This window comes from Symphodus melops (assembly GCF_947650265.1).
Source record: "Symphodus melops genome assembly, chromosome: 6".
Lineage (NCBI taxonomy): Eukaryota > Metazoa > Chordata > Actinopteri > Labriformes > Labridae > Symphodus > Symphodus melops.
In genome coordinates, this window is record NC_136696.1 from 12,282,527 (window position 1) to 12,307,064 (window position 24,538).

Consider the following 24,538-nt stretch of genomic DNA (forward strand, 5'->3'; position numbering starts at 1 on the left):
TATGACTGTTTCACTTTATCATTTTTTTTTTTACCACTGACGATGAAATGATCACAGGAGTTAATAAAAAAAAAAAAAAAAAAAAAAAAAAATCTTTCATTTGTCTTGTGTGATACTATGGGATCATTTTTGCAGACCACCTGCTGCATTGAATCATTAACAACTCCCACTGCTACAATTATTACTCTCAATGAAACCTTTTATACGTTCATGAAACGCTTCAAGTGAAGACAATGCAACATTTGTTTTTATAGAATGTTTTAAATGAGCTCTGAGTGGGCTTGCTTGGATTTTTGTCTCAACTCGATACGTTCTACGCCGGGCCTCTAAGTGATTAAATATTACACACAAATACAAACTCTGCAAAGTAGACGTTCAAGGATTAAATGATGTGAGTGATTTGCCCTTAGACAAAAAAAAAAAAAAAAAACAACAACACCGCACTGTTCTTCTTCTATGAGATGAAAGAATTATCCACACGGGTCTCAGAACTCCCTGGGCATTTTTATGATGAATTCATCACATTACTTTATAGCCAACATCTGTGTAGCAACCCCTGTTGAGCCACAGTCGCAGCAGAATTGGCTTTGTTTACATAGTGATTTATTGAGCTGGGGCGATTCTTTTTTTTTTTTTTTTCTCCAGGAAATAAAGTGCCTACAAGCTCTACATCCAGACTGAGCTTGGCCAAATGTTATCATTCAAATTTTTAAAAAATGACAGCCTGCTCAGGACGAGAAAAGTGGTCTCTTTTATCGTATTAAATATTAATTAAGTCTTTTTGTAATTATAACGCTCTTTGGGATGAAACCCGTAAAAAACTACAAAAATACAATTCATACAGAAATCAAATGAGTCATTGACTTTTTCTCAATGCCTGAAAATCAGTGAGAGAAATAGAAACAAACTGCCTGACATTAGACAGAGAGAGGCATTATATAAAAAAGACATCCATAACTTCTCCAAACAGAGCTAGTCCATACTTTAAACGGTCCTGGTCTCTTCAGATTATTCAGTCAGTAGTGCAACACTCAGTTTGGTTCCTGTTCTGATCCAAAGACTGAATCAGTTCATGTAGGGAGTGAGGAGGCAACAGGCAAGCTAGGGCCTCTTTATTATGACTCTTTGTGTACGCCGTAGATTATTCATCAGCACCAAAAAAAAAAGAGAGGCGAGGATAAATCCATTTTATCATGCAGAAGATTGCCTCAAGTAGACCCTGTTTCAAACTCATGTTCATGCATGCCATTATTTAAAAATGTACATCACAGAGTATGTTGTGTACCGCTACGACCCGTGATTGCGTGCAGTCGACTCCATACATGATGCATGTATTACTCCGAGGATGCCATCTCCTGTGAATACGCGACAAACAGTGAGGCGGGGGAGGGTCAGTGAAGCGGGATGAAACGCTCAGCCGATGACAATAATCACACAGCTTTTTGTCTGTTGTCGCAGCAGGTGTAGGCCGCTGGATGAACGCCGTCATCCTTCCGTGAACTCATTTCTCGCTCACTTTGACACTGGTACCCACTCTTAATCATACAGAGGAATTAACACAGAGCCGTTCAGATAAGAGCATCGAACTACGGCGAAGGCTCTATCTTATGCTGGCTCATTTAGTGATTTTTAACATCTTCAGCAGCCGCAGGGACAATTGAAGGATTCATTGAGGAGAACAGCAGCGGCCCCACCCGTGTCGCCCACAAAAAAAAAACAGAGCTACTCATTAGCATGGGTGATGAATTCTAACAGACCTGAACAAGGAGCTGAACATCCCTGTTGTCGCTAGCTTTGGGCAGATGATGCCTGTGTGTGTGTGTGTGTGTGGGGGGGGGGGGGGGGGGGGGGCTGGACAGCATAATGCTTCCTCTATAGCCACTCTCCAATGAGATGCAATCTGACGATCAACAATTATCCTGAATAGCACGCTCCTGTGTAGGAACAGGACTGTGGCGTCCAATTTTGCAGTGGCCATTATACTCTCGGTCACAAATTAAATGGCAATGAATGATGTTAAAAAAGATCCCTTAGAGGAGAGCGAGGAGGCTATAATGGAATCACCTTAATGGTCCCCAACAGTATCACTAAAGAGAGAGAGCGAGCGAGCGAGAAAGAGAGAGAGGACAGGCGTGTTGGATGTGGTGTGCTAACAAGAGACTTGATCTTCAGGAGCTCATACTGTGTCATTGTATGCCATTACTTGTTTGACAAAGTTATAAATACACAGCTGTTTAAAGCAGCAACCGCTAGACTGGCCATTAAAAGACATCAGTGAAACAGGGTGAATGGCTCACTGTGCTCTGGTATCCACTGTCTGCTGTGCTGATTTAAAAGTGAATATAACTGCTGGTTGTTTTGCAGAGGGGAAAAAAAACCTGATGACTGATGACCCGAGCTGCCACAGTTCAGACTTCTGCCAATATGAGAGCTTTTATATCGTAAATCTTTGACTAAGTGTTGGTTTCTTTGGGTGTCTGCACAGTTTTACACGATGGTATAGGCGTCACAGAAATGGACCTCGACTATTTACAGATTTTTTTTTGTCTTGAGGAGCTGCCATTCTTTTACAGTCACACCAAAAATGCCAAAGCAACATTTTTTAATTACGTCAATAAATGATGTCACCATGGAAACATATGAGCCCTCCTGAAACGTTCAGTAACATACCCTGTAGCCCTTAGTTACCACAGTAACCCGGGTCCTGTTGACTGGAGAGCCAGGTTGTGACAACACATACTACCTAACCTACCAGATGGCCCCATCCGGGCCCCATAACTCAACTGTGTATTATACTGATGAGCAGCAAAATCCAGTACATTACCAGGGTTGTTAAGTGGGAACCTCCCTTTACGGATTTGTCCCCAAAAACCTCGGGAACACCAGACGGTGAGCTCCAGCATCCAAGAGTCACCCCCCCCCCCCCCCCCCTGTGGGGTGACTCTGGCTGTCCAACAACCTCAACACATAACACTTCTATATCTAAACGTCCTTACCAGATGGAAGTCACAGCACCGAGGAATTTATGTGCCATGTTTTTTTATTTTTTTCTATTTTTTTTATTATTCCCTCTAACAATGTCTCCTGTGATTAAACCTGATAACCTGCTTTGCCAGACCAGGTTCTATTATACCTACTGAACCACGATATCTCAGGCAGAGCCCGTTGGATCTTGATTCATTAAACAGGTTGAAGGTCTGAAGATATCTGATACTGAACAAGATCAGCAAAAAATACAAAAAAAAAAATCCTCAGATGTGTTTAAATTGAAATGCAGAATACAACTCTCAACCTAATACTCCTTTGAAGTTTGGGAATCAAATCCACAGAAGTGAGGAGGAAAAAAAAAACCACACACACACTGGAGTGATAAACTTATCTGTTCTCAAAAAGCACGCAGCATCAGCTTATAGGTAATGAATGGAGAGAACCTGTGCTGCCTCCATTCTCACTTTTACTGTGGACGTCTTAAACTCAGCCTTCTTTAATCACTCTGTCACTTTAAAATGGCTGTTATTGTAGATATGACCCAGTCTCTGTTCTCCTTTATTTCCTGGATTTACTGAACAAACTTTCTTCTCCTCTCTCCTACTTTGTATAACTTTCCCCTCTCTGCCCTTTGCTGTCTCCATAGGCACCATTGATCCAGCGTTACAGATGGGGAGTCCTTCCTCGCCGGGTCTGCAACAGTCTGTCATGTATGTCATGTGACCACTGAGCTGGCTTTGTCCCAGGGCCAGACAGCCATTATGAAGACTGACTGGTCACAGCAGCGCCCACACACTTGGCAGGCTGGCAGAACTCCCACCCCCGTTGCCTCTTTCAAATAACCCCCCGTTCTCTAACAGCAGAACGCCGGCGCCACCTTAATCAGGCGACGGCCCAGGTGCCTGTCGCGGAATGTCGATTGCTCTGGAGAGATTTGGAAAATTAAAAGGCTGTTTACACCAACACTTGGAGCGATGATACAGACTCCTCCTCCGTCTGCACTGTCCCTCCATCACCAGATGAAGGGATGTGAGGGGGGGCATATGGCCAGAGAAGAGGACGAGTAGGAGGAGGGAGTGCGTCTATGAGACAGAGAAAAAAAAAAAAAAGTTGGCGAACAGACCGGCTATTAGGCGAAGCCTTCTGTCACATGAAAACTCCCTCCTCCCCTTTATCAGAGAGCCGTCATCCAAGCTCTCAGTGTGAAGGACACACCCAGACAGACAGACCCAGAAAACCTGAGCTCCAGACTGTCACAACTCCCATCTCACCTGATAAAAGTCTCATATGCCTCATCCTTCCTTTGCTGCTTTTTTTTTTTTTTTTTGCTCTGCAGAATGTTAAACACACTGAAAAAAAAAAAAAAAAAAAAAGGGATGCAGCCCTGAGATCGTCTTCTTTGGACAAAAATAAAAATGGCCAGTTATGATCGCCGCCATAAAAGATACATACAAGAAAAGCGTTCAATGCAAATGTTGTGCGATAATGCAAAAGTGGTCGCTGCAGACCTGAAAGCCTGGTTGTGACTTAATAAGTCGGCGAAATGTGATGTTTTGTTCCTGAAGCAGCAGCAGCAAGATGCAGCATGGCGACATAGAGAAATAAAGTCTTTACAGCTCCCCAGTGCTGCCTCACGAATAAACTTTTATGTGCACTAATGCATCCTGTATAACAGCAGCGCTGAAAGCCTGCCTTCTCATGAAGGTGACGCGCCCCAGTCACATATTTCATCATTGAGGAAATTGAGGGCAATTATTATTATATTTTTTTTTAGGTTTTAAATCGTGAAGCAGACACATCCTCGGAAATTGGATCTTCATCTGTAATCACATTTGAGGACGAGACATCGTTTCTATTTAAAAAAAAAAAAAATGCTAATGTCTCCCCATCTGTGGACTTAAATCAAAAATTCAAAGTAAAAGCCTCTCATATTTTCCTTCACATCCTTCCCTTCAAGGAACAATGCTGGATTAAGGCGATTCTCTAAAGTGCGAGCTAAATCCCCCATTAGCATCCAGAGGTAGTTAAATCCCAACTACCTCCTCATTCTTCTCTCAGCAGTCCTATAAATCTACATGGTGACGGGGCTTGTCGTGAAGCTGATGAATTAAACATGCTAACTTTCGCTCACCGCTCCTCCTCCTTCTTCCTGGTGCAGAGAGAATAGAGTGGGGGGGGGGGGGGGGGTGGAGGGGGGGGGGGGGGGGGTGGAGTGTAGAGAGAGAGTGTCCTGACAACTGTCCCATTGAGCCGTCTGACACACATGCTGTGACGTAGTTGCTCTGTCCAACTGTGGAACTAAGATGTTTGCCAGTGGTGTGTGTGCGTGTGTAGGTGTGTGTGTGTGTGTGTGTGTGTGTGAGAGTTGTTTCAGCGTTGACAGTTCACACCTAAGGCCAAAGGTCTGATAAGGCACTGAATCATTGCCCCTCGGTTCATCCCGCCTCTATCGTGCTCCTACATCTCAACCGAGCTGAAATCAGACCTGCAATCCCCCTAAAGGCCAACACGTTGATGTGCAAGTGTGTGTGTGTGTGTGTGTGTGTGTGTGTGTGTGTGTGTGTGTGTGTGTGTGTGTGTTTGGTTATAGGGGAGGTTGCAGGTGACACAGTGTGAGGAAGGCGTCTGTGTGCGGCAGCTACTTCCTCTCTGCGAACAGAGACGCTTCTTCCCTCCATCTAGCCACTAATTACGGGAACTGTGCGAGTACGCGTTACAGTGTGTGTTGTGTTTATGTGGTGGCTTTTAGAATGAATAATGAAAGTTTGTACACAGTGAGACATCTTTTGAGTGCTTTCACTTGTGTTTGCGTGAGTGTAGCATGCATGATCGGACGGAAGGAAAAGTCTCGGCAGATTCGGTATGACAGTCTGCCTTGTGGATAAAGCAATGAGAGCTGATGCAGATGTGTGTGTGTGTGTGTGTGTGTGTGTGTGTGTATGAGATAGAGATGAAATATGAGAAAAGGAGAGAATGTGGGAAGTCTTTCCGAAGAACTTATTTTGTCCTTTTTTTTTTTTTTTTAAATGTTTATAAAACATTGCTGATAACACGACAGACTGAGAAAGAGGAAGCCCTGACTGCTCAGTCCACTTTTTATGCGAGTGTCATATTTACCTGAACCAAACTTCCCATCAAAGGCTTTATAAAACTTAAAAATTAACAGCAGATTGCCTACAGCTACAGTGGGAAACATGCCCATCAGACCAATTAGCAACCAGCTTATTGGTAGTTTTTCCCCCCCCCGAGAGGTTGAGTTTGCTCGACACCGCTGACATTTACTGATCATTACAGACAGGATTTTGATTAGCTGTTTGAAAGTACACATCAAAAAGAGTACCAGTTACAGTTACAAATCCAAACAGAATATATCCTCCGACATTAATGCTATACTTCTATTTTTAACATGATCCAAGCCTGTGCTGAGGCTTTAGAGAGAGATGCTGGACCGTCCATTCGACACATTAACTGTATAAAGCATGGACGTAGTCTCAGTGACGTCACTCACTGGTTCCTGAAGAGGAGTTATGAAGTGCAATGATGGCGGTCGCCATATTGAAAACCTAACATTGCATTAATCTTGAAACAATAGCAGATTAAGACGACGATTTGAAGCGGGTCTTTAGCCTCTTGACAATCTCCACTGTGCTCACCTGTCAGTCAAACCAGCCACGCCCCTAATTATGCAAATGAATGAATAACTCACAGGCTCTTAATACTTTTTAAACCAGGCTGTGACTATGATTGGACAAAAATTCTCACTTTAATTTACGATCTAATGAGGACTACATGACTCTTGCAGCCAGCCTCCGGTGGACACTTAAAGAATTGCAGTCCATGAATCCACTCGATCTCGATATCATTCTGACTTTTCCTCTCGAGTCATCATAAGGTTTAGATTGGGAGAGTTTGAATGAAATGTCTGAACAACCAAAGGACTTTTTGAAATAGAATATTATGCCTTCTTTAATGATGTATTTTGATGACCTCTTTTCTCCAGTCATGGTGTCCAAATGATACGTTTTGCAAACACTTTGCTGTATGACAGAATATCTGCAATGCTAACCACATTCCAGTGAATCCTTGTTTGAAATCAGTAAGCGAATATCAACCTGACGTGAATGATCAAAGTCTTGAAATGGTAAAACCACAGACAAACATTTACATTTAAAAAATGTCAGTGTTTGTATGTGGGCGTTCAGATTTCAGCATTTCGTTTCCTAACATAATCGTGCAGTTCACCTTAGAGCTGCCAGGATGGCTGCAGACTTATGAATCTATAAATCGTATTCAGTCATTATAAATTAAGAAATGAAAATGTGTTTTTACTTAGCTGTCATTATTATATCTACACGTGTAGTAGCACACAGGCTTGACGAGGTGATGACAGGAAGAGCGGCAGACAGGCAGTGTGATTTCAAAGACTGCCCATGAATCCAAACTTGAAGGTCATTTCATCACAGCTGCATCTCGCCAGATGTGATGCAATTTGGACAGAGAACAAAACAAAATCACGACATCTGCACCCTCAATGTAACAATCCATCTTCTGCCAACCACCTCCTCGCTTCACTTCCTCTATCACTTTCCTTGAACTTTCTTCGTTTCAGATGATTGCACACAGACACGCACGCAAACACACGCACCGCTGCAATTATCACATTTGGATTTATTTATTTATTTATTTTTTTGAATTTCTAACACCATTTCCTCTCAGCCCTCCTCTAACGGCAGAATCATGTTGTGATTATTAGAAGGGACAGACAGAGAAATCTGCGTCAGTAATCTAATGAGCAGGTGCAGCGAAAAGGGAATTAACAAGACAGGCTGAAAGAGAGAGAGAGCGAGAGAAAGCGAGAGCGATGCAGAACGTAGAAACACTGTTCTCTACCCGTAAATGATGAAGTGGATAATAACACATCAACACATTTTACGATGTGACATAAACCTGACATTTTACGCCTCAATTTACTGCCACGTCCCCAGTCAACGACTTGAAGACCTGAACAAAGCTGAGTGGAGGTGACTCTGTATCACGTTCACGTTACGACGCGGCACGAGGTTATCAGGGAGGTCATGTGTTGACGCAGATGTAACACAATATAAACAAACAGGACGAGATAACACGCCCATACAAGAGGAAGCTTGTATGTACCTGTTGTTGTAGGCTTGCTCACCGGAGCTGTCTGAAAGATGATTCGCCCTGCTCTCTTTCATTTTTCATACCTTTCCATTCTGTATTACCAACCTGCCCAGAAAGCTTGCTGAAATTTTGGCTTTCCCTCTCTCTCTCTCTTTTTTTTTTTTAACCTCCACTTTCCTCTTCAGCAGTCATCCCACATCTTCCTTGGTGGAGCTGAAATACATCTCCTCACGCACCCACTCGTCTCAGCCTGGTTGCGCCATACCTGTGCTCAATTTCATCTCCAAAATTCACCACTACAAGCACTTACGTTTCCTCGACACAAGCTTTCACGGCACCAGTGTTGTTACTAGAAGCCTCAAATGATGTAAACGCACAAACAGCTCATGTTCTCACTCGCAGAATGTCCATTTTTGGATGAGAGCAAAGCAGTCTGATACGTAGAAATAGGAATTGCAAATGTTCCCAACTCTTTACTTTGTTTTAAATCGAGCTCGTTTTAGGCTTTAAGGCAAAGTTCAACAAAGCTGAATATTTAAAATGTCCTATGGTGCTTCTTGTTAAATTGTTAAATCACTCTCTCTTACCAGCTTTTCAATGTCAGCAGAATAAAACTGACAATCCCAAAGCTTCTTTTCTCCAGGTATAAAGTCACAATGCGGCTGACACTGATCTGCAAGGAGAGGCACTTCAGAGCACACACACGCGCAGACAAAGAGAGGTGTGAGCGCAAACACACCGTTGAACGCACACCAAAAAAACACAGCAAAAAAAAAAAAAAGCTAGAAAGAAATAAAGGTATGCGATGGAGAGAAAGATGTATTTCACACACATGGATTAACAATCTATTATTCATAGGCAGTATATGGGCTCAGAGCATCAGCACAAACACAGCAGTAATCTGATTCTGCCACACTGTAGTGCAGCCCGGGATGCATGGCAGACACTTATAACCGACTCTGTGCTCTCTTGGATCACAGACTACAGCTCTTGTATCTATCTACACAGAAGATCAATACTAGAAGAACTTTTAAAGCTCTGGTCAAACTCTATACACCGTGTCCCTGCTGCTCAAAGACCTATATGTACAGTACAGCTAATAAATACAGATTTCCCAACACTTCCCTCCCCCCCTTTCAAATATTGATTCCAGTACATGGATTTAAACATTGGTTGAAATAAAGTACTGATCCTACATCTAAAGACTTTGAAAGATAACAACTGGATACAATAAATCCAGTTTGAAATTGATGTGTTCCCCCCTCAGTGGGAGAATGACAGAATGTTTGGTTCTATAATGTAAGGAATAAATAAAGATTTTGCATGAGGAAAATTTGCTACGACAAATCTCTAATACCAGTTTGAACTGTCTGGTCAGTTTGTTTTGGAGACAGGGACACGCGATCGATCTGAGCTAACAGTAGCTTAGCTTGCAGCCTGTGTCTGCTGTGGGTTTAAGATATGCTTTTTAGCATCATACTGCTGAACTGAACGAGCAGCACTGCGTTGCCTTTAAGCACGGCATTGTTATTGGAGAGATAAATAACCGAAAAGCGTTTCTTTTTCGTTGCCTTAATAAAGCTGTAACAACTGGAAGCCATAACACCTCCATGATGGCAGTGAAGCGCACTATATTGTGTAGGCTTCTGATTCCGAGTGGAAAAGAAAAAAAACAAACATTTATAGTGCAGGAAATTGATGTCATGCTGGGCTGATAAATTCTTTGCTCGCTGATACCTTCCTGGCATTTTCCAATAATGGTCTTGGTATATTCAAATAACTGAACAACTCTACTAAAAAATGGAATAGCAGTGCCAATTTTAGTCCGGCTAAATTAAAATTCCAGAAGAGCATCAAACATATCAGCTGGCAATCAAAACCGCAGCCAAAACCAATATCAAAAGAAGAATATTATCATACCTGTCAGGTCTGGTGTCTGTTTTACATTTTGACAGTCTGGTACACAGCCATGATTTACTCTTGTCACTTTAACAGGATATTCAATTAGACAGCTTCCATCTCTCCAACTTGCTCTTTGAACTGTCATATCACGCTGCAAGCTCTGGATGGAATCTAAATGCTCCCACCTAAACAAATACATGGGTGGTGCTGAGAAGTCACAAGTCTCAGTCAGAGGCGTCTCTTTGGAGGTGAGTGAACTCATACGTATTCAGGAGAAGACAAATAACTGCCATTAGTCATCACAAAAGACGAAGCAAACAGAAACACATACACAAACACAGACACATTTTTCCTGCAAACTTCTCTCCCTGTGTTTCTAAAAAGTGTTTGATGTTGAGCAATGATAGTGTCAAAAATACCCATGAAACACAAATGCCCAAACAGGCATTTTGAGATGCAACCAAACGCAAATGTAACTAATCAAAATAGCTGTCAGAACATTGTGCATGTGGCATGAATTATGCATGCTTATAGTCTCTTGTCTTCAAAATGCATGTCTCTGTATTTGTCAGTTTGGTGTGTGTGAGTGTGAGTGTGCGAGTGTTTCTTGCATTCATTTGGGACCTCAGATACACCCCTGTGGAGTGGTGATGGCCTCGAGAGAGAGAGGTAGAAGAGAAGAAGACAGATAGAGACGACGAGAGATAGGGACAGACAAGATAATATGACACATGTAAACATGAGAATGAGAACGAAAGGAGAGAGAGAAAGAAAGGGGGGGAGGGAGAGAGAGAGAGAGGGGGAGAGAGAGAGAGAGAGAGAGAGAGAGAGAGAGAGAGAGAGAGAGAGAGAGAGAGAGAGAGAGAGAGAGAGAGAGAGAGAGAGAGAGAGAGAGAGAGAGAGAGAGAGAGAGAGAGAGAGAGAGAGAGAGAGAGAGAGGAATTAATAATAAAGTTTTAGTACAGTCATAAAAAGCAGCTGGGCCTTACACACAGCAAAACAGATGCAGCTGCATCTCGCTGTTACATTCTAAATTATTGAATGAGGGCATGTTGGCACACACACCAGAATGGTCTGAAGGCAAAAGAGTCCTATAGAGGGTCCTCTTGTAAAGCTTGTAAATATTTAATTATAGGAATACAGCCTACCCCCATCCTTCCTTTATGTCCTCATCGCTATCCCATGTCCTCTGGACACGCTCCCCTGAACCCCCCCCCCCCCCTCCCCACACACACACACACATCTTCTATTTGACCCAGTGAAGGGGAAGCAGCTCAGACACGCTGATAAGCCGCGTCCCAAAGTGCCTGCTTGGTTTCCCTGTCAGCTCCGTCTCCTCGGTTTGTGTGTTCGGCGTGAACGTTAGCCGTGCCAGTGATTGAGGGTGGTCCACGGCCGTCACTCAGTCAGACATACTGAGCGTTTTGCCCCATTGCTCTCGCCTGGCGGCCAGCATGCAGTGATAGGGGATTGAAAGCAGTGGTTTGAAAACAGAGAATATGGGACAGAAAATGTACACAACTCATTTAAAAACAGATCTGCTGCATATATTAAGAAAAGTTTGCTTTAAGCACTGAAAATGGAAAACACTTTTCCAAACTTCTGTGTGTGCTACTTCTGACTGACTATTCATATTTCCAGTGAGGAGGTTATAGAGGAGGATGGACATAAGTTATGATGGAGTTTACTTGGCCCATTTGGTGAATTTTCTCGTGTTTTATCAATAGGCTATATGTTCAAAACAACGCAAGACTAACTATGAAGGGGTTGAAATCAGACCAATGACAAATGATTAGTTGCAAATGACTAATACATTTCTAACCATACATTTTTTTTAAATGTCTGTTATTCATCCTGACATAATGCTAATGCATACACATGGATGTTATTAGCATGAACATCCTTTAACACCTTTTTTAAATTCAATTTACCGTGTTAGATTGAGAAAATGAATACACCAGGGTACAGACTGTTAATAGTAACAGTTGGACATTTCAGAACAGAAAATAATGTTCTTTTTGAACAAAACACTATGTTCTTGAAAGTCTGAGAGAGAAAAATAACCAGTAAGGAAAATAAGTGACAGATTATGCCAACTTCCAGCTCTGTGTGTGTGTGTGTGTGTGTGTGTGTGTGTGTGTGTGTGTGTGTGTGTGTGTGTGTGTGTGTGTGTGTGTGTGTGTGTGTGTGTGTGTGTGTGTGTGTGTGTGTGTGTGTGCGTGTGTGTTCCAGGCCTTGCTTGCATGATTAGACTGACTGAAGCATAGGATGGGAGCTCCTGAGATACAGAGGCGATTGGAGCAATGAACAGGGGACCTCTCATTGCAATTAGAAGTGCTGCGCTCCCCCAGCAGAATTAACCATTTTACTGTGATTACACTGTATGATTGATACACCCAGAAAGCCTCCACAGTTCTGGCAAAGCAAACTTACCACATGTTACCGAGCTTTAACTCTCCAACTGCTATTGTTTTTTTCCTCTCATAAAAAAGCATCTGAATGAAGCTGAGTTCAAAAACAAGCTTCTTATCAGCTACAGTCATCGAAGTTCATGATGCTTTCTTCTTCTATGATCAGGAAATCAGATACTGTTGCTGCCAAAAGGCTCCCCTTTCCAAGCATCAGTTATATTTACCTATTCTATTTCCTTTACTTGTTATTCACAGACTAGTATCTCTTCTTTTTCCTTCAGGGTGACATGTTTTTTTTCCAGTAAGCCTTGGGGGTTTGGCAGACTTTAACTTCTATTTTTCCCTCCACAGTTATTTTTATCTGCAAACAAAATTAGATAGAAAAAAACCCAGTAAGCTGTCTGAATATGTCACTTTCATGTGATCAGATCCCTTCATTATTTAATTCCTCTGCATCATGCATTTGGTGTGTGCAGCAGTTTCACCTGCTCTGTACGAGTATACGTTAAAAAAACACAACTTTTAGGGATTTGTAGAAGAAAACGTGATCATATGTAATCTATAAACTTTTCAAATGACACAACTAAATTCTTAATTTCTTAGCATGGTACAAAAAATAATCTGCACTGAACTTCCTTCAAGATACTGATAAGTCAGAGCGTTTATTTGAGCAAGAAAAGCATTGAGCTCAGCTGGAGAGAGTTAAGGTAGTATGGTTTTACTGTAGTGGATACAGGATAATGCATTTCATTGAAAACCATCACTGACAGGCAAGAGATGACAGCCTATCAGTTATGAGGTAGACCTCTGGATGGATGTTTTTTCTCTTTTGTAAGGATACATTTTTAATTTTTTTTCTGTGCCACAGTTCCCTTTTTGTTCATAGAATAGATAGATACGTAAACACAAGGGACGCTTCACTGCGGGAGGCAAAGAAAGCAGCCTGGTACATTTGGTACCGCAAATTAAAGTTGATCTTGCTTCTATAAAAAACCAAAGAACCACTGCTGTGGATAGCTGTATGTTAAGTTTTACTAATGCTGACGGTTACCAGCGTTTATATAAAAAATTCAAATCCCCCCTGTGGTGTCAGCCAGAGTTTAATGTTTCTTCCGCCCCTATGAAATTGAACACCAACATTCACAGCAAAAGTTTAGAAATCCAGCTCTCATAACATGCAGCTGTGTCCCAAATTTAGCTATGCGACCACAGGCTAACGTTTCCATAAGCTAACATTTGTTTATAAGGCGTAAATTAAGTTTGTTTCTTCAAATTGTATATAATTATCAATATTTTTATGTCAAAACAACCACACAGGGCTTATGACATCTGCTAATGTGAAGGGTGTAAAAAAAGTCATTTAGACAGCTTTCGAATTTAACATTAGCAAAGTTTAGCATAGAATGCCTCTGGTAGCTACAATGACTTAAAAACATGTTTTTATTTTTGTGATGAAACCAAAACTATCTGCCCCAAGAGGTTATCTGCCATTTTCTGCCACATTTTTAAAGGAGCGCACTGAAAAACCCCCCAAAAATAAACCAATTGAAAAAAGAGCTCGAGCTAGCTAACGAACCTAATGTTTGTTTGTATTTCTGTGAACGTAATCCGTTAATTACAGTGGAAGAAAGGTCCAAAATGAATTTGTTAATTTTTCTAAATAGCCTTTATAACTATTTTGTGCTTTTGGGTGCACATTAAATAAGACTTTAAGCTAAATAAATAGAATTTCAAAAATGTGATTCATCATGACAAACAGTTCAAATCAGTGAATATTTGTGATAAAATATTTTAAGCTTAACAGTCTTATTTTAAAACAAAAATGGCAATAGCTACAGTATAATTTGTCTATGCCTTGTTTTTAAATAGATGTGCGCTGAAGACACTGAAGAGCTAAGCTATGTTTGTTACTTTAATTTACTGCTGTGATACTCCTGTGATTTTTATTGGTTTACTTAGTTTGAGTGTGATTCTGACGGTTATTGTGAACATGTTTCAGATCAGAAAGAAAAAAAGAGACTGAAACATTCATTTAAGGAATGTCTGAATAACTGCTTATTTGGGGCTAGAAATCTAAAACCTCCAAGCTCAAACCTTTGTCAAAGAAACCAAAAGATAAAGATTTTCTTCAAGATAGAAGAAGACTAAAAATAAATTCTCTTTTCCCCAGCAGTAAGGAAAATGTAAGTCTAACTAGTGAAAATCCTCAGTGTACATCTTTCTCCTCTCATTGACTGTCTTACTGTCTTTGTGTCTATTTCTCTCTTAAGCGTGCATCTCAGGAGACAACATAAAAGTGCCTTTCTCAAATTAAAGTGCTACAGAAGCAATAAGCCCTCCCTGACTGTTCGGGCGTGCGTGCGTGTGCGTGCGTGCGTGTGAGAGAGAGACAATTTTCATCTTATCTATTGATCAGTAGTGTGGTGACTTCAGATGCAACATGGCTTGACACAATAACTGACGACAAAAAACTGCAAAATGTGAATGCTCATGAATAGTACCAATTTGATTACCGGTAAGTTTCCTGAAAGAAACTCTTTGTTAGTTATTAATTATTATTAATATAAAATTTAATCATGAATTCAACTGCTCCATCTGATTATTTAATTGTGCAATTAATTCACATCAATCACACAAACACTATGTCAGAATTTGCAGAGAAAAAAAAAGTCTATATGTTCATACCTTCGGGCAAGTGATGGTCTTTGCATTTAAAAAACAAATAAATATTTATAAAAGAGATGCAAATTCTCAAAACAACACATTGTTCAGTTTTTTTTTTCTATATTGGCCAATAATTCCTACAAGCACTCATACATATGACATGGATGTTCTCTATTCAAGCATACAAGAGAAATATATGCATAAATACGTGAAAAAAGATGCAAAGTTCAAGTCAGAGACAGGGAACGAGAGGGATGTGAGAGGGTTAGAGCCGATGACTGCAATTGAAATTTGCAGTGCATCACATTAGAGAGGAGAAAGCAGGGCTGAAGGGAGTAAAACAAGATTTATATTCAGAGGAGGACCACTCTTGGCAGGCATGGAATACCTATGTTAAGAGGTTTGGGGGGTGGAGAGAGAGAGTCCGGGAAAGATGCATGTGGGTGCAGGATAGTGCTCCTGTGGGGATGCTCTGTCTACAGCAGCGATATGGGGCTCAGACAGCGGATTAGTGTTTCTGCTCCATAATCAATTTACTGTCTGGATCCCACTGCACGAAACCCTCAACATCCTCGCCTCGTTTGATCCTGCAAAAAATCTCTCTGTCTTTCTACTCCCCTCTAATATGACCTCATCTCTTGTTCACCTGTTTTGACCTTTATTTGTTCTACCATCAAACCTAGGAAAAAAAAATCCAATCTTTATCGCTCGCCCACTTTAATAAACCTACACTTGCAGCTGTCCACAATTCCCTTTTGTCATTTCTTTTCTGCTCACCTCTTCAAAAACTTGCCTCCCCTGTAGTATTACTCTCCAAATTGTGTGTCATTTGCCACTAGATTCTGCACCAACTGGCTTTTAAAGCAATGCAGGGACTTTGGGAGTAATTATATCACAGAGTGTCTGTGAGGGTGCAGAGATGAGGCGGTAACCTTGACCAAGGGCAAACTATTAGCTCCATCTCACCCTTGGGCCCAAGCTTGCTGCCATCTGCTCCGGAGCTTAGGGGTCGTAATGCTGGCCGACCGATCAATAACATATTCCATGTTGGCACATTTTTACAGCCATGGTCATAACTTACTTTGCCAGGGATGTCATAATCAGTCATTCTAAATTGCAGAAAAAGTCAGTATATCCTCAACAAGAAATTGAAAATTAAGTTTGCAAAATACAACAGTTTTAAAACGATTCTCAGAACAAAATAAGGTTCCTTTGTCTGAGGACAGATGTGCTGAAGGTTTCTTTTTATCAGTGTGTGTGTGTGTGTGTGTGTGTGTGTGTGTGTGTGTGTGTGTGTGTGTGTGTGTGTGTGTGTGTGTGTGTGTGTGTGTGTGTGTGTGTGTGTGTGTGTGTGTGTGTGTGTGTGTGTGTGTGTGTGTGTGTGTGTGTGTGTGTACAGGGAAGAAGTGCTTTAAGATGAAAGCCTGGAGAGAGATCCGGCAGGAGACGCAGAGACTGCAGGTGGTGCTAGGAGCACTCCACAAGGAGGTGCATGGGTTTGTGTGTCAACAGATCAATAAGGAGAGAGGACTGGGAGAGTGGGAGAGGACTATCCATTTCAGATTGTCTGAAACAGACAGACAAAGTGAAATATGTAGACGAGGCAAACGTAAACAAAGGAGAAAAAAACAACACGGCTACACGCGTCCAGCTCACTCACACGCGTGTGCAAATGCACATCATCAGCTTTGTAGTTAATACTATTCTGTAACAGAGGGTACAACTTGACCCTGCAAATGACCAAACAGCTTGCTCTAACACACAAGCACACACATAAAGTATGCATGAAAATAAACACACGTACACCTCCAGCCTGTCATCCACTGTCCTCAACCCTCTTATTGGACCCGGCATATTGTCACCCTTTCTGATTCCCAGCAGCACACACAGATGAGAGTTACTAATTGCCTTGCTGGGGCACCGACGTGACTCGCATGTGATCGCAGAGGTTCAAAGGCAGGGGAGGGTTTACGTGCATGGGTGACTCTGCTGTCTGTAGTGAGTGTGAAGGCGTGTGTGTGTGTGTGTGTGTGTGTGTTATTATGACACATAAACACTTGTCAGTCTTGTGGTGGCTGACGGGACAAGGACCTGAGTGAGGAGATTTGGAAGTGTCCTTAGTTATGAAAAGGTCATTATGAATCAAGCTGGCAGACTTACCTTGGCCTGGCCTCAAAGTCGTTCTGAATACAGGGGGGGGGGGGGGGGAGAGAGAGAGAGAGAGAGAGAGAGAGAAACAAATATATTTCAAATCTTTGCACAGGTGTGGTAGAAAACAAATGAAAGGTAAACAACATCATTAACATCAACTTGGTCCACAGCTGGTGTGGCTGTAAATGTGATCCATTAATTTTCACTTTCATCCTCCTCCTGTGCCAATGTTTATTCATGAGTTGTTGCATTTTTAAAGGAGCAGTCTGGAACAAAATAAAAAGCAACACAAAAAAAAGAAAGATAAAGAAAAAAAAAAAAAACAACAACACGATTTACATGCTGGTGTTTCTGTTTCTCTTTTGATTGGGGCCAAACAGATTTTTCCATGCGAGAATGATGGACGTGATTTGTTCCCTGACAAATACACAAACAATGCAAGAAGGAGGTTGTATTCATGAGCCAAATGAAAAAGTTAATCACATATTCAGTCAATTGCAAGCTGTCCCTGCATTTTTTTCACAGGGCTTTAAGTAAGGTTTGAATTATTGCGATGAATCTATACACAAGTTTTCTCTGTGTTCAGCATGCATGACACACCGCTTCTGTATTTATGCACCACACAAATCACTGTCATGCTCTAGATCAAAACTACTTTTTAAACAATTCTGGATCTTAATTGGTATTTTTCAGTCAGATATGGAGCTCAAGACAGCTTTTTTTGTTGACTTTAATATTCTGCCCAGACGTATTTGTACTGTAGCACTGGACCCTGACTAGAAGCGTTAAGATGGCTGCGCCAGAAAAGGGATTTTGACACTGTGTAACTAATGGCGTCTTGAGGAGGCAGCGGCTCGCTGGCAGCCCAGCAGAAGAGAGGAGAGCTGATGAGTGCAGACTGCTGAGCTCTGACTTGCTGTCTGACTCAATGACTAAGATTTGGCTCCAACATTTAATTAGCTTCAGATCCGGACAAATACGAGGTCTTCAAATATTAGAACACGGGGAGATATTTCACGGTTTACCTTCGTCGAGCACTTCAGCGGATTCAAGAGTCAATTAGTGAAATCAGCGTGCAAAACTGACATTTACTTAAGAGGCTCTGGAATGGTTGAAGTAAAGCATGGCAAACTTCTTTCTTTGTCTGCATTGCTTGGTTGTTTTACTGATCTTACCATAGTGATCTATGGCAGGCTGCTAAGAAGACGACAGACAATATCCTCTAACTAAAACCTTCTGTAAATCAAAGCTACAGTTCCCCCGTTTTGGATGTATACATACCAGATTTTCAGATATACCTACACTTTAAGGGATACCTCATCCATTTGCATTAAGCTTTGTATCATTAGAAATCTGGTAATATTTTTCAATAGTCGTGCATCCCGCCTATATTTTCCCCTGAGACAGGAAAGCTCCGTATTTGTTGAGTGAAACGGAGCCTCCGATCAGAGGCTGCTTTGGTTAGCAGGGGTGAAACTACTTGGCCAGTTCTTCATTTTTTTGATCGACTGAAGCTAAAGCCCTATCACAGATCAGTGGGCGGGACCTCACTGCCAACATGTAAAAGCAACTTCAGCCATCTTGCTATGCTAAGAACAACCGACAATGGTGTGACGTATGTTTTAACCTGAAACTGATATGGATGAAGGGGGCTCTGAAGGTCTTGTGCTCAAATCGGATGTTCGGAGCATCTCTATGAGTCGAAATATAGCTATGAGCAGTTGCGTCTGATGGAGGAACAGGAGGCGGCTGCTGCCGTGCTGTGCATTCTGGGAGGTCTTTTCTTTCATCCACGTGAGCCAAAAATACCCTTTCTGCCTATTCGCTTTCAAGAAGGCACCGACTTAAAAAGTCATTTTAAATTTCTACTACGTATGTGAGCTAATTTCAATACAGATTAAAGTTTCAACGGACGTGAAGTGTCCCTTTAATGGAGACACATTCTTCAACATCATCCTGTTCTGAGCAGCGCTGTAAGAGAGGTTTAAAAATAGGCATGCTATAATACAGTAACGGACTACAGATCTCTGAGACTTACTTAACTAGTTGAAATGGAGTAGAATATGTGGCCTTTAAAGACACACTTGACATTTTTATTTGAAAAAACTAATTATGTTGCTTCGGTACAAATATTTTCTGTAGATAGATACATTTTATTCTATCACCCTTAGCTCGGAGCCAATAAATGGACTGTAACATGGCACATCATTAATCATACTAGCCCTTAGTGACTAAGCGCTACAAAAATATGCTTAATAAAGAGTAACACTTGCTCTATGATTTCATTAATTTCAGCCCTTTCCCTAAAGTGAGCAGAACAAACGGCAAAGTTATGCTCCAAACAAATATCATCTTTGATGGCTTGACACCAGGAGATCTTCACTGTGACGTATCAATAATGTTATCACTGCAGTCATTCCTGCTGATCAGACGGAGCAGGATAGTAACTCTACTAATATGAAAAATAAGAGCTACTACGACTGGTTTCAACCAGACTCACTCGCCCAACAGTCCATTTCACTGATGACTGCATGTCGAGTTCATTTGTATTGCTTGTCTGATCGTTGCTGCGGCTGAATTGGATCGCAACAATAAAATGGAATGTTGTTATAGTCCCACGTGTGTGCTATGTTTTCATCTGGTTGAATTAAAGAGTTTTTCAGTGCCACTGCCCAGAAAATTAAAAGAAATATGCTGTCTGAGAGCAGCGGTTAGCAGTAGAGCTTTGTTCTGACTGTAATTACCACAGTTACCTTTGTAACAGTAAAGAGGAAAATCAATACCTTCAGGCTTGAATAATACCAGATTCAACTTTTTTTTTTAATATCATTCACATGGCCCGTGGCAGTTCAATCAATAAGTGCTCACATTAAAACTGGTCTCTGAATGCAAAGAATAACCAGGGCTCACATGGAAGCTGCTCCAATCATAATTCAAAACAACAGCCAGGAAATAAATGTTCTTGAACTGTGAATGAGAGCAGATCCGAAGTGTGCTGTGAACGGCGCCTACAAAAGATCTGCTGTGACATCGCTGAAAGCTCATTTGAAAAACTGCTCTTTACTATTAAATAAGGGTAATCAGTGTGCTTAATAAGCATGACTTAACTGTTTGTAGCATGCAGCACGATTATACAAGGAATTTTTACATCTAATATGAAAGACACACTTACATTTGCATTCAGTGATTCAGTCATAAATATTCAAAATGCAGATGCAGAATTTAATTAGTAGTTGAATTAAAGGGTTGCATGGTTAATGTAAAAGTCATACTCAAAGCTATTCCCCTACATGCATATTAAAAATGGACTAAACGGATATAAACAGCTTTGAAAGAGAAGCAGTCTGAACACTGAGCAGCCGCTTGATTAAAAAGGTAGAACTTAAGAGGGCTGTGTTGTTTCAAATGAGCCTGCGGGCAGCTCATTGTGACCTGGGTCACGGCTGAGTCAGGGTTGGGTCACTGGTGCAGACTTCTGATGCCTGGCTAATTAGGCATCTTGGCTTTTTTTTTTTTTTTTTTTTCACGCCACCAGTCTTTTATCACTTCAACTGTGTGGAGCATCTGCCTCAACTTTTGTAAACATTATCACAGACTATATGACTTGTTCAGTTGTACATGTGAAAATGTAGTTAGACAACAAGGTCGCCAATGCAGACAAAAAGGAGGACGGCCGGTACACAGGAACGAGCCTGTTTAATTCCAACAACTGTGAAATGTCTATCATTTGGGGTTTATTTTAGAGCAATTCCAAAATACTGGTACCTAGAGGGATATGGATAACCAATACTGGTGTAGTCTTGTAGCTGGAGAGTTGCCGGTAGTTTACTTCCTGAGAAAGGCCAAGATGCCTCTGAGCAAGGCGCTTCTCCACTTGTGCAGCCCCTCATTCTTCTTTTCATTTCTCCGTTAGTGTATATCCACATGGATCCTGTTTGTGCATGTATGTGTATTTTAGCCCATGTGTGTATCATGTCTCTACAGCAAAGAGTAAATTGTATTTCTCCTTGAAGAATTAATAAAGGACATCTTATTCTCCTTTCTGAACAATCCCCCCCCTCACCCCAAAAAAAAGGTTTGATGCTAGCAGACAGTTACATGCAGATCAATGTAAGCAAGCTTTTCGTCCGTGTTTTGTTTCCTACTTTGATAGATTTTCCACTTAAAATCACATTAGGATTATAACAGCAGAGATGTTCGGTATTGGTCAGTACTTAATTAGTGTTGGTAAGGAAAAAAAACGGTTTTGATATCTCTGTCCAGAGCACCCACATTCGTGCATATTTGAGGATGTTTAAGAAAATGTTCACCGATATCTGACTGCCCAGTGACACAGCGCAGCTTTTTAATTACTGTATCGTCATCTGGGAACGTTCCAGTAAACACACTGCGTGGTTTTACAAATGAGTACCTACTGGCACTTTTTAATAAAAATGTGAGGCCAGAAACTTTGATGATAAATGGACTCAGATCAAGACCAATTCTTTTAATATAATCTCCCTCTGGCTTGCGCTGATTGGTCAATTTTCAGACTGCTGTTTTCATCCCTGCAGAGCTTCATTATAGTGTGTGTGTGTGTGTGTGTGTGTGTGTGTGTGTGTGTGTGTGTCCTCTTCCTGAATTAAAAGAAAGACGTGAGATTATTAACAGAACCGGTGGTAATTTGTTTATTTGACCCTAAGCAAAAAAAAAAGACTCACCTCAATTACATGGTCTATTCTGTAGGGAGCCACTTTCTGAAGGATGGGTTTATATGCAGGTGAGAACATTTTTACATCATTGTTGCTCTATTCCCGGAGTTTGCTGTTGCACTGCTGCTGTGTGATGTTTTTTTTTTTTTTTTTTTACAAAAAGAGAAATCCCTTCTCTGACTTGGCTCTGAAGCTGCCAGTCTTTCTTTTATTTATTTTTTTCTAAAAAGTTGGAACTTCGAAAAAGTGCTGGAGGCTACGACTGCAGCTCTCTGGCAAACAGGATTAGTTTATGCTTTACATGAGAAGAAATAAACGAAAGCCAAACAGGGTCAGCATGTTTAAACACTGTATTTTTTCATCCACACAAAAGGATCGGTAGAGGCTTTATTTTAGTGCTGTGTAATGTATTTCTAGTGCCAAGTCTCTGATCTTTGATTCCCTCTTCTATAATAGAGAAGGACTGACAGTGGAGGAGTGGGAGAGCAAGAGGGGGAATAGTATTTGCCAGTATTTTTTCCTTGATCCAGGAGGTTTAACAATTTAGAAGGTTTGGATGAGGACAGAAACTGCTGAAGGTATGTTCAGATGGATTTGATTCAACTCCTCAGATAGCTCCACTTCAAATCTCAGTCTCAACAAACAAAACCCATTCCCACCCATATCAGAGACTGCACAAGCTTCAGTGCTTCTAAACCGAAAAGAAAATCATGGCGAAGGCAAACCAATCAAGGGATCACTGATTAAAATCCTTGACTATTGTTCTTAAATGTTGTTTATTGATTTGAATTGCTTGCAGTGTAATGTTTGTTTGTTTTTTAGAGCATCCTTCTTCAGGACCACGTGTGTAGCTTCATCGCTAACTTTAGCCCAACAACGTGTTGCTCCTGTCAAAGGAACAGAAATTAAACTAAACGAGGGTAAATCTTAACACAACATGTCCTTTGTGTCATGAATGGCTATAAAGTATAAATGTTGAGTTTTTGCTGGTACTGCGCCGCAGTGTAGGTATGACAGAGTAACGACATCAATCATAGAATTATGATTTCTAGTCTTTTTTTCTTTGCTGTTTTGACTGTTGGAAAGACCAAAAAAACCCCCCAAAAAAACGAAGGAAGTTCTGGCAATATTACTGTTAAAAATACTGGTTTATAATAGGAAATGTTTCAGCTTTATCAATACAAACTATTGCAACTATCAAAAACACATCAGCATCAGACAGACTGATTTTTAAGGCCTTGATTTGTAGACAAGAAGTACCCTTTAAGGTTAAAGGTCACATATTCTCCCCCTTTTCAACAATTTTAAATAAGTCTCAGAGCTCCCCAAAAACATGTCTGTGAAGTTTGTTGTCCTAAATCCACTCTGATCCTGTATTTGATCATGCCTACAAACCCCTCTACGTCAGCCCTGCCCGGAACAGGCTGTTTCTGCGTCTGTAGCTTTAAATGCAAACGAGCTGTGTCTGACCACACCCCTCTCTGGAAAAGTTTGACCTTTCTCACACAATGCCATATTGTATGTGATGGAAAGGCCGACTCAGAGGGCAGAACAAGCTGTGGGAGGGGTTATACACTTCCTTTTGTGATGTCATGAGGAGTGGGTGAGCAAGTATGATATTTGAAAGTGTTCTGAGCATTTTCCTGATCCAGGGGGTTTAACTTGTTCAGCATGTTGGGATGTGGAGAAAATACTACTTCAGGTGGGTTCAGTTAGACTTGAGTCAACTCTTCCAAATCATCCACTTTAAATCTCAGTCTCAACAAACAAAAACTCAGGCCCACTTATTTTGAATAATGTGTCTCCAAATACACACATTAAGCTACAGCAATCCTGGATGGCTATATTACTGAATGAGCACACCCTCTCCACCTACACACACACCTCTCCTGTGACCACACATTTCCAAATAAGACTGCCCATTACTTACTCCAGCAATAACACATGAGAACAAACAGGGTTACCATCGGCATTCAATTAAGGCCTTAATGAACTTGGCCTGGCGTGGATTATTTACTCAGCTAGAAAAGCAATCTGCACATCAGCCTCCCACTATTACTGCAGCCTCCGTGGTCCTGTGGAGCATCGCAAGGGAGCACTCGAGCCTTCTTTTCTTACTGTGGTGGTGAATCGAGTATAGAGAGTGACAAATGGAGCGATGGGTTATTTTTAATGTGGGAACTATCAGCAGTAAAAGCACCCTCTTTAGTGCTCGAAAGAGAGATGAAGGAGTGCAGCGCTGCAGAATGTGAAGTGGTGCATTGACAGGGTTTGCCCTTTGTGTAACACTATACATTATATACAATAACTGTAAGAACAGGTATGAAAAGTAGTCTGGCACGAGGACCTTGTTTTGACTAAAGGGCTGACGTGTTAAAAGAGAGCGAACAGCTGCTTTTTTCGTCACTTACAAACAAGCTTCCATCGTTACCTTTACGCTTCATGTGCATCAAACTACCTGTATCATAGTGACACGGCTGACTGTGTGGAAGAAAAACTGCATTTCTCTTAGTGTGCATAATGTATGTGTGGATAAAAGAGGCCGTCTCTTCTTTCATTGAGAACAAAGCTGTTTACAGTGTCTACTTT

At 41.2% G+C, this 24,538-nt stretch overlaps 1 protein-coding gene across 5 annotated transcripts in view; it reads right to left on the reverse strand.

The window, feature by feature from the left end:
- The window catches only part of trim44 (tripartite motif containing 44), a 49,337-nt gene that overhangs the window by 10,660 nt on the left and 14,139 nt on the right, over positions 1-24,538 (reverse strand). For all 5 annotated transcript variants that reach the window (XM_079346140.1, XM_079346143.1, XM_079346142.1 and 2 more), the window contains one exon: positions 17,268-17,290. In XM_079346140.1, the coding sequence (XP_079202266.1) occupies positions 17,268-17,290 (23 nt within the window). The remainder of the gene's footprint in view (positions 1-17,267; positions 17,291-24,538) is intronic.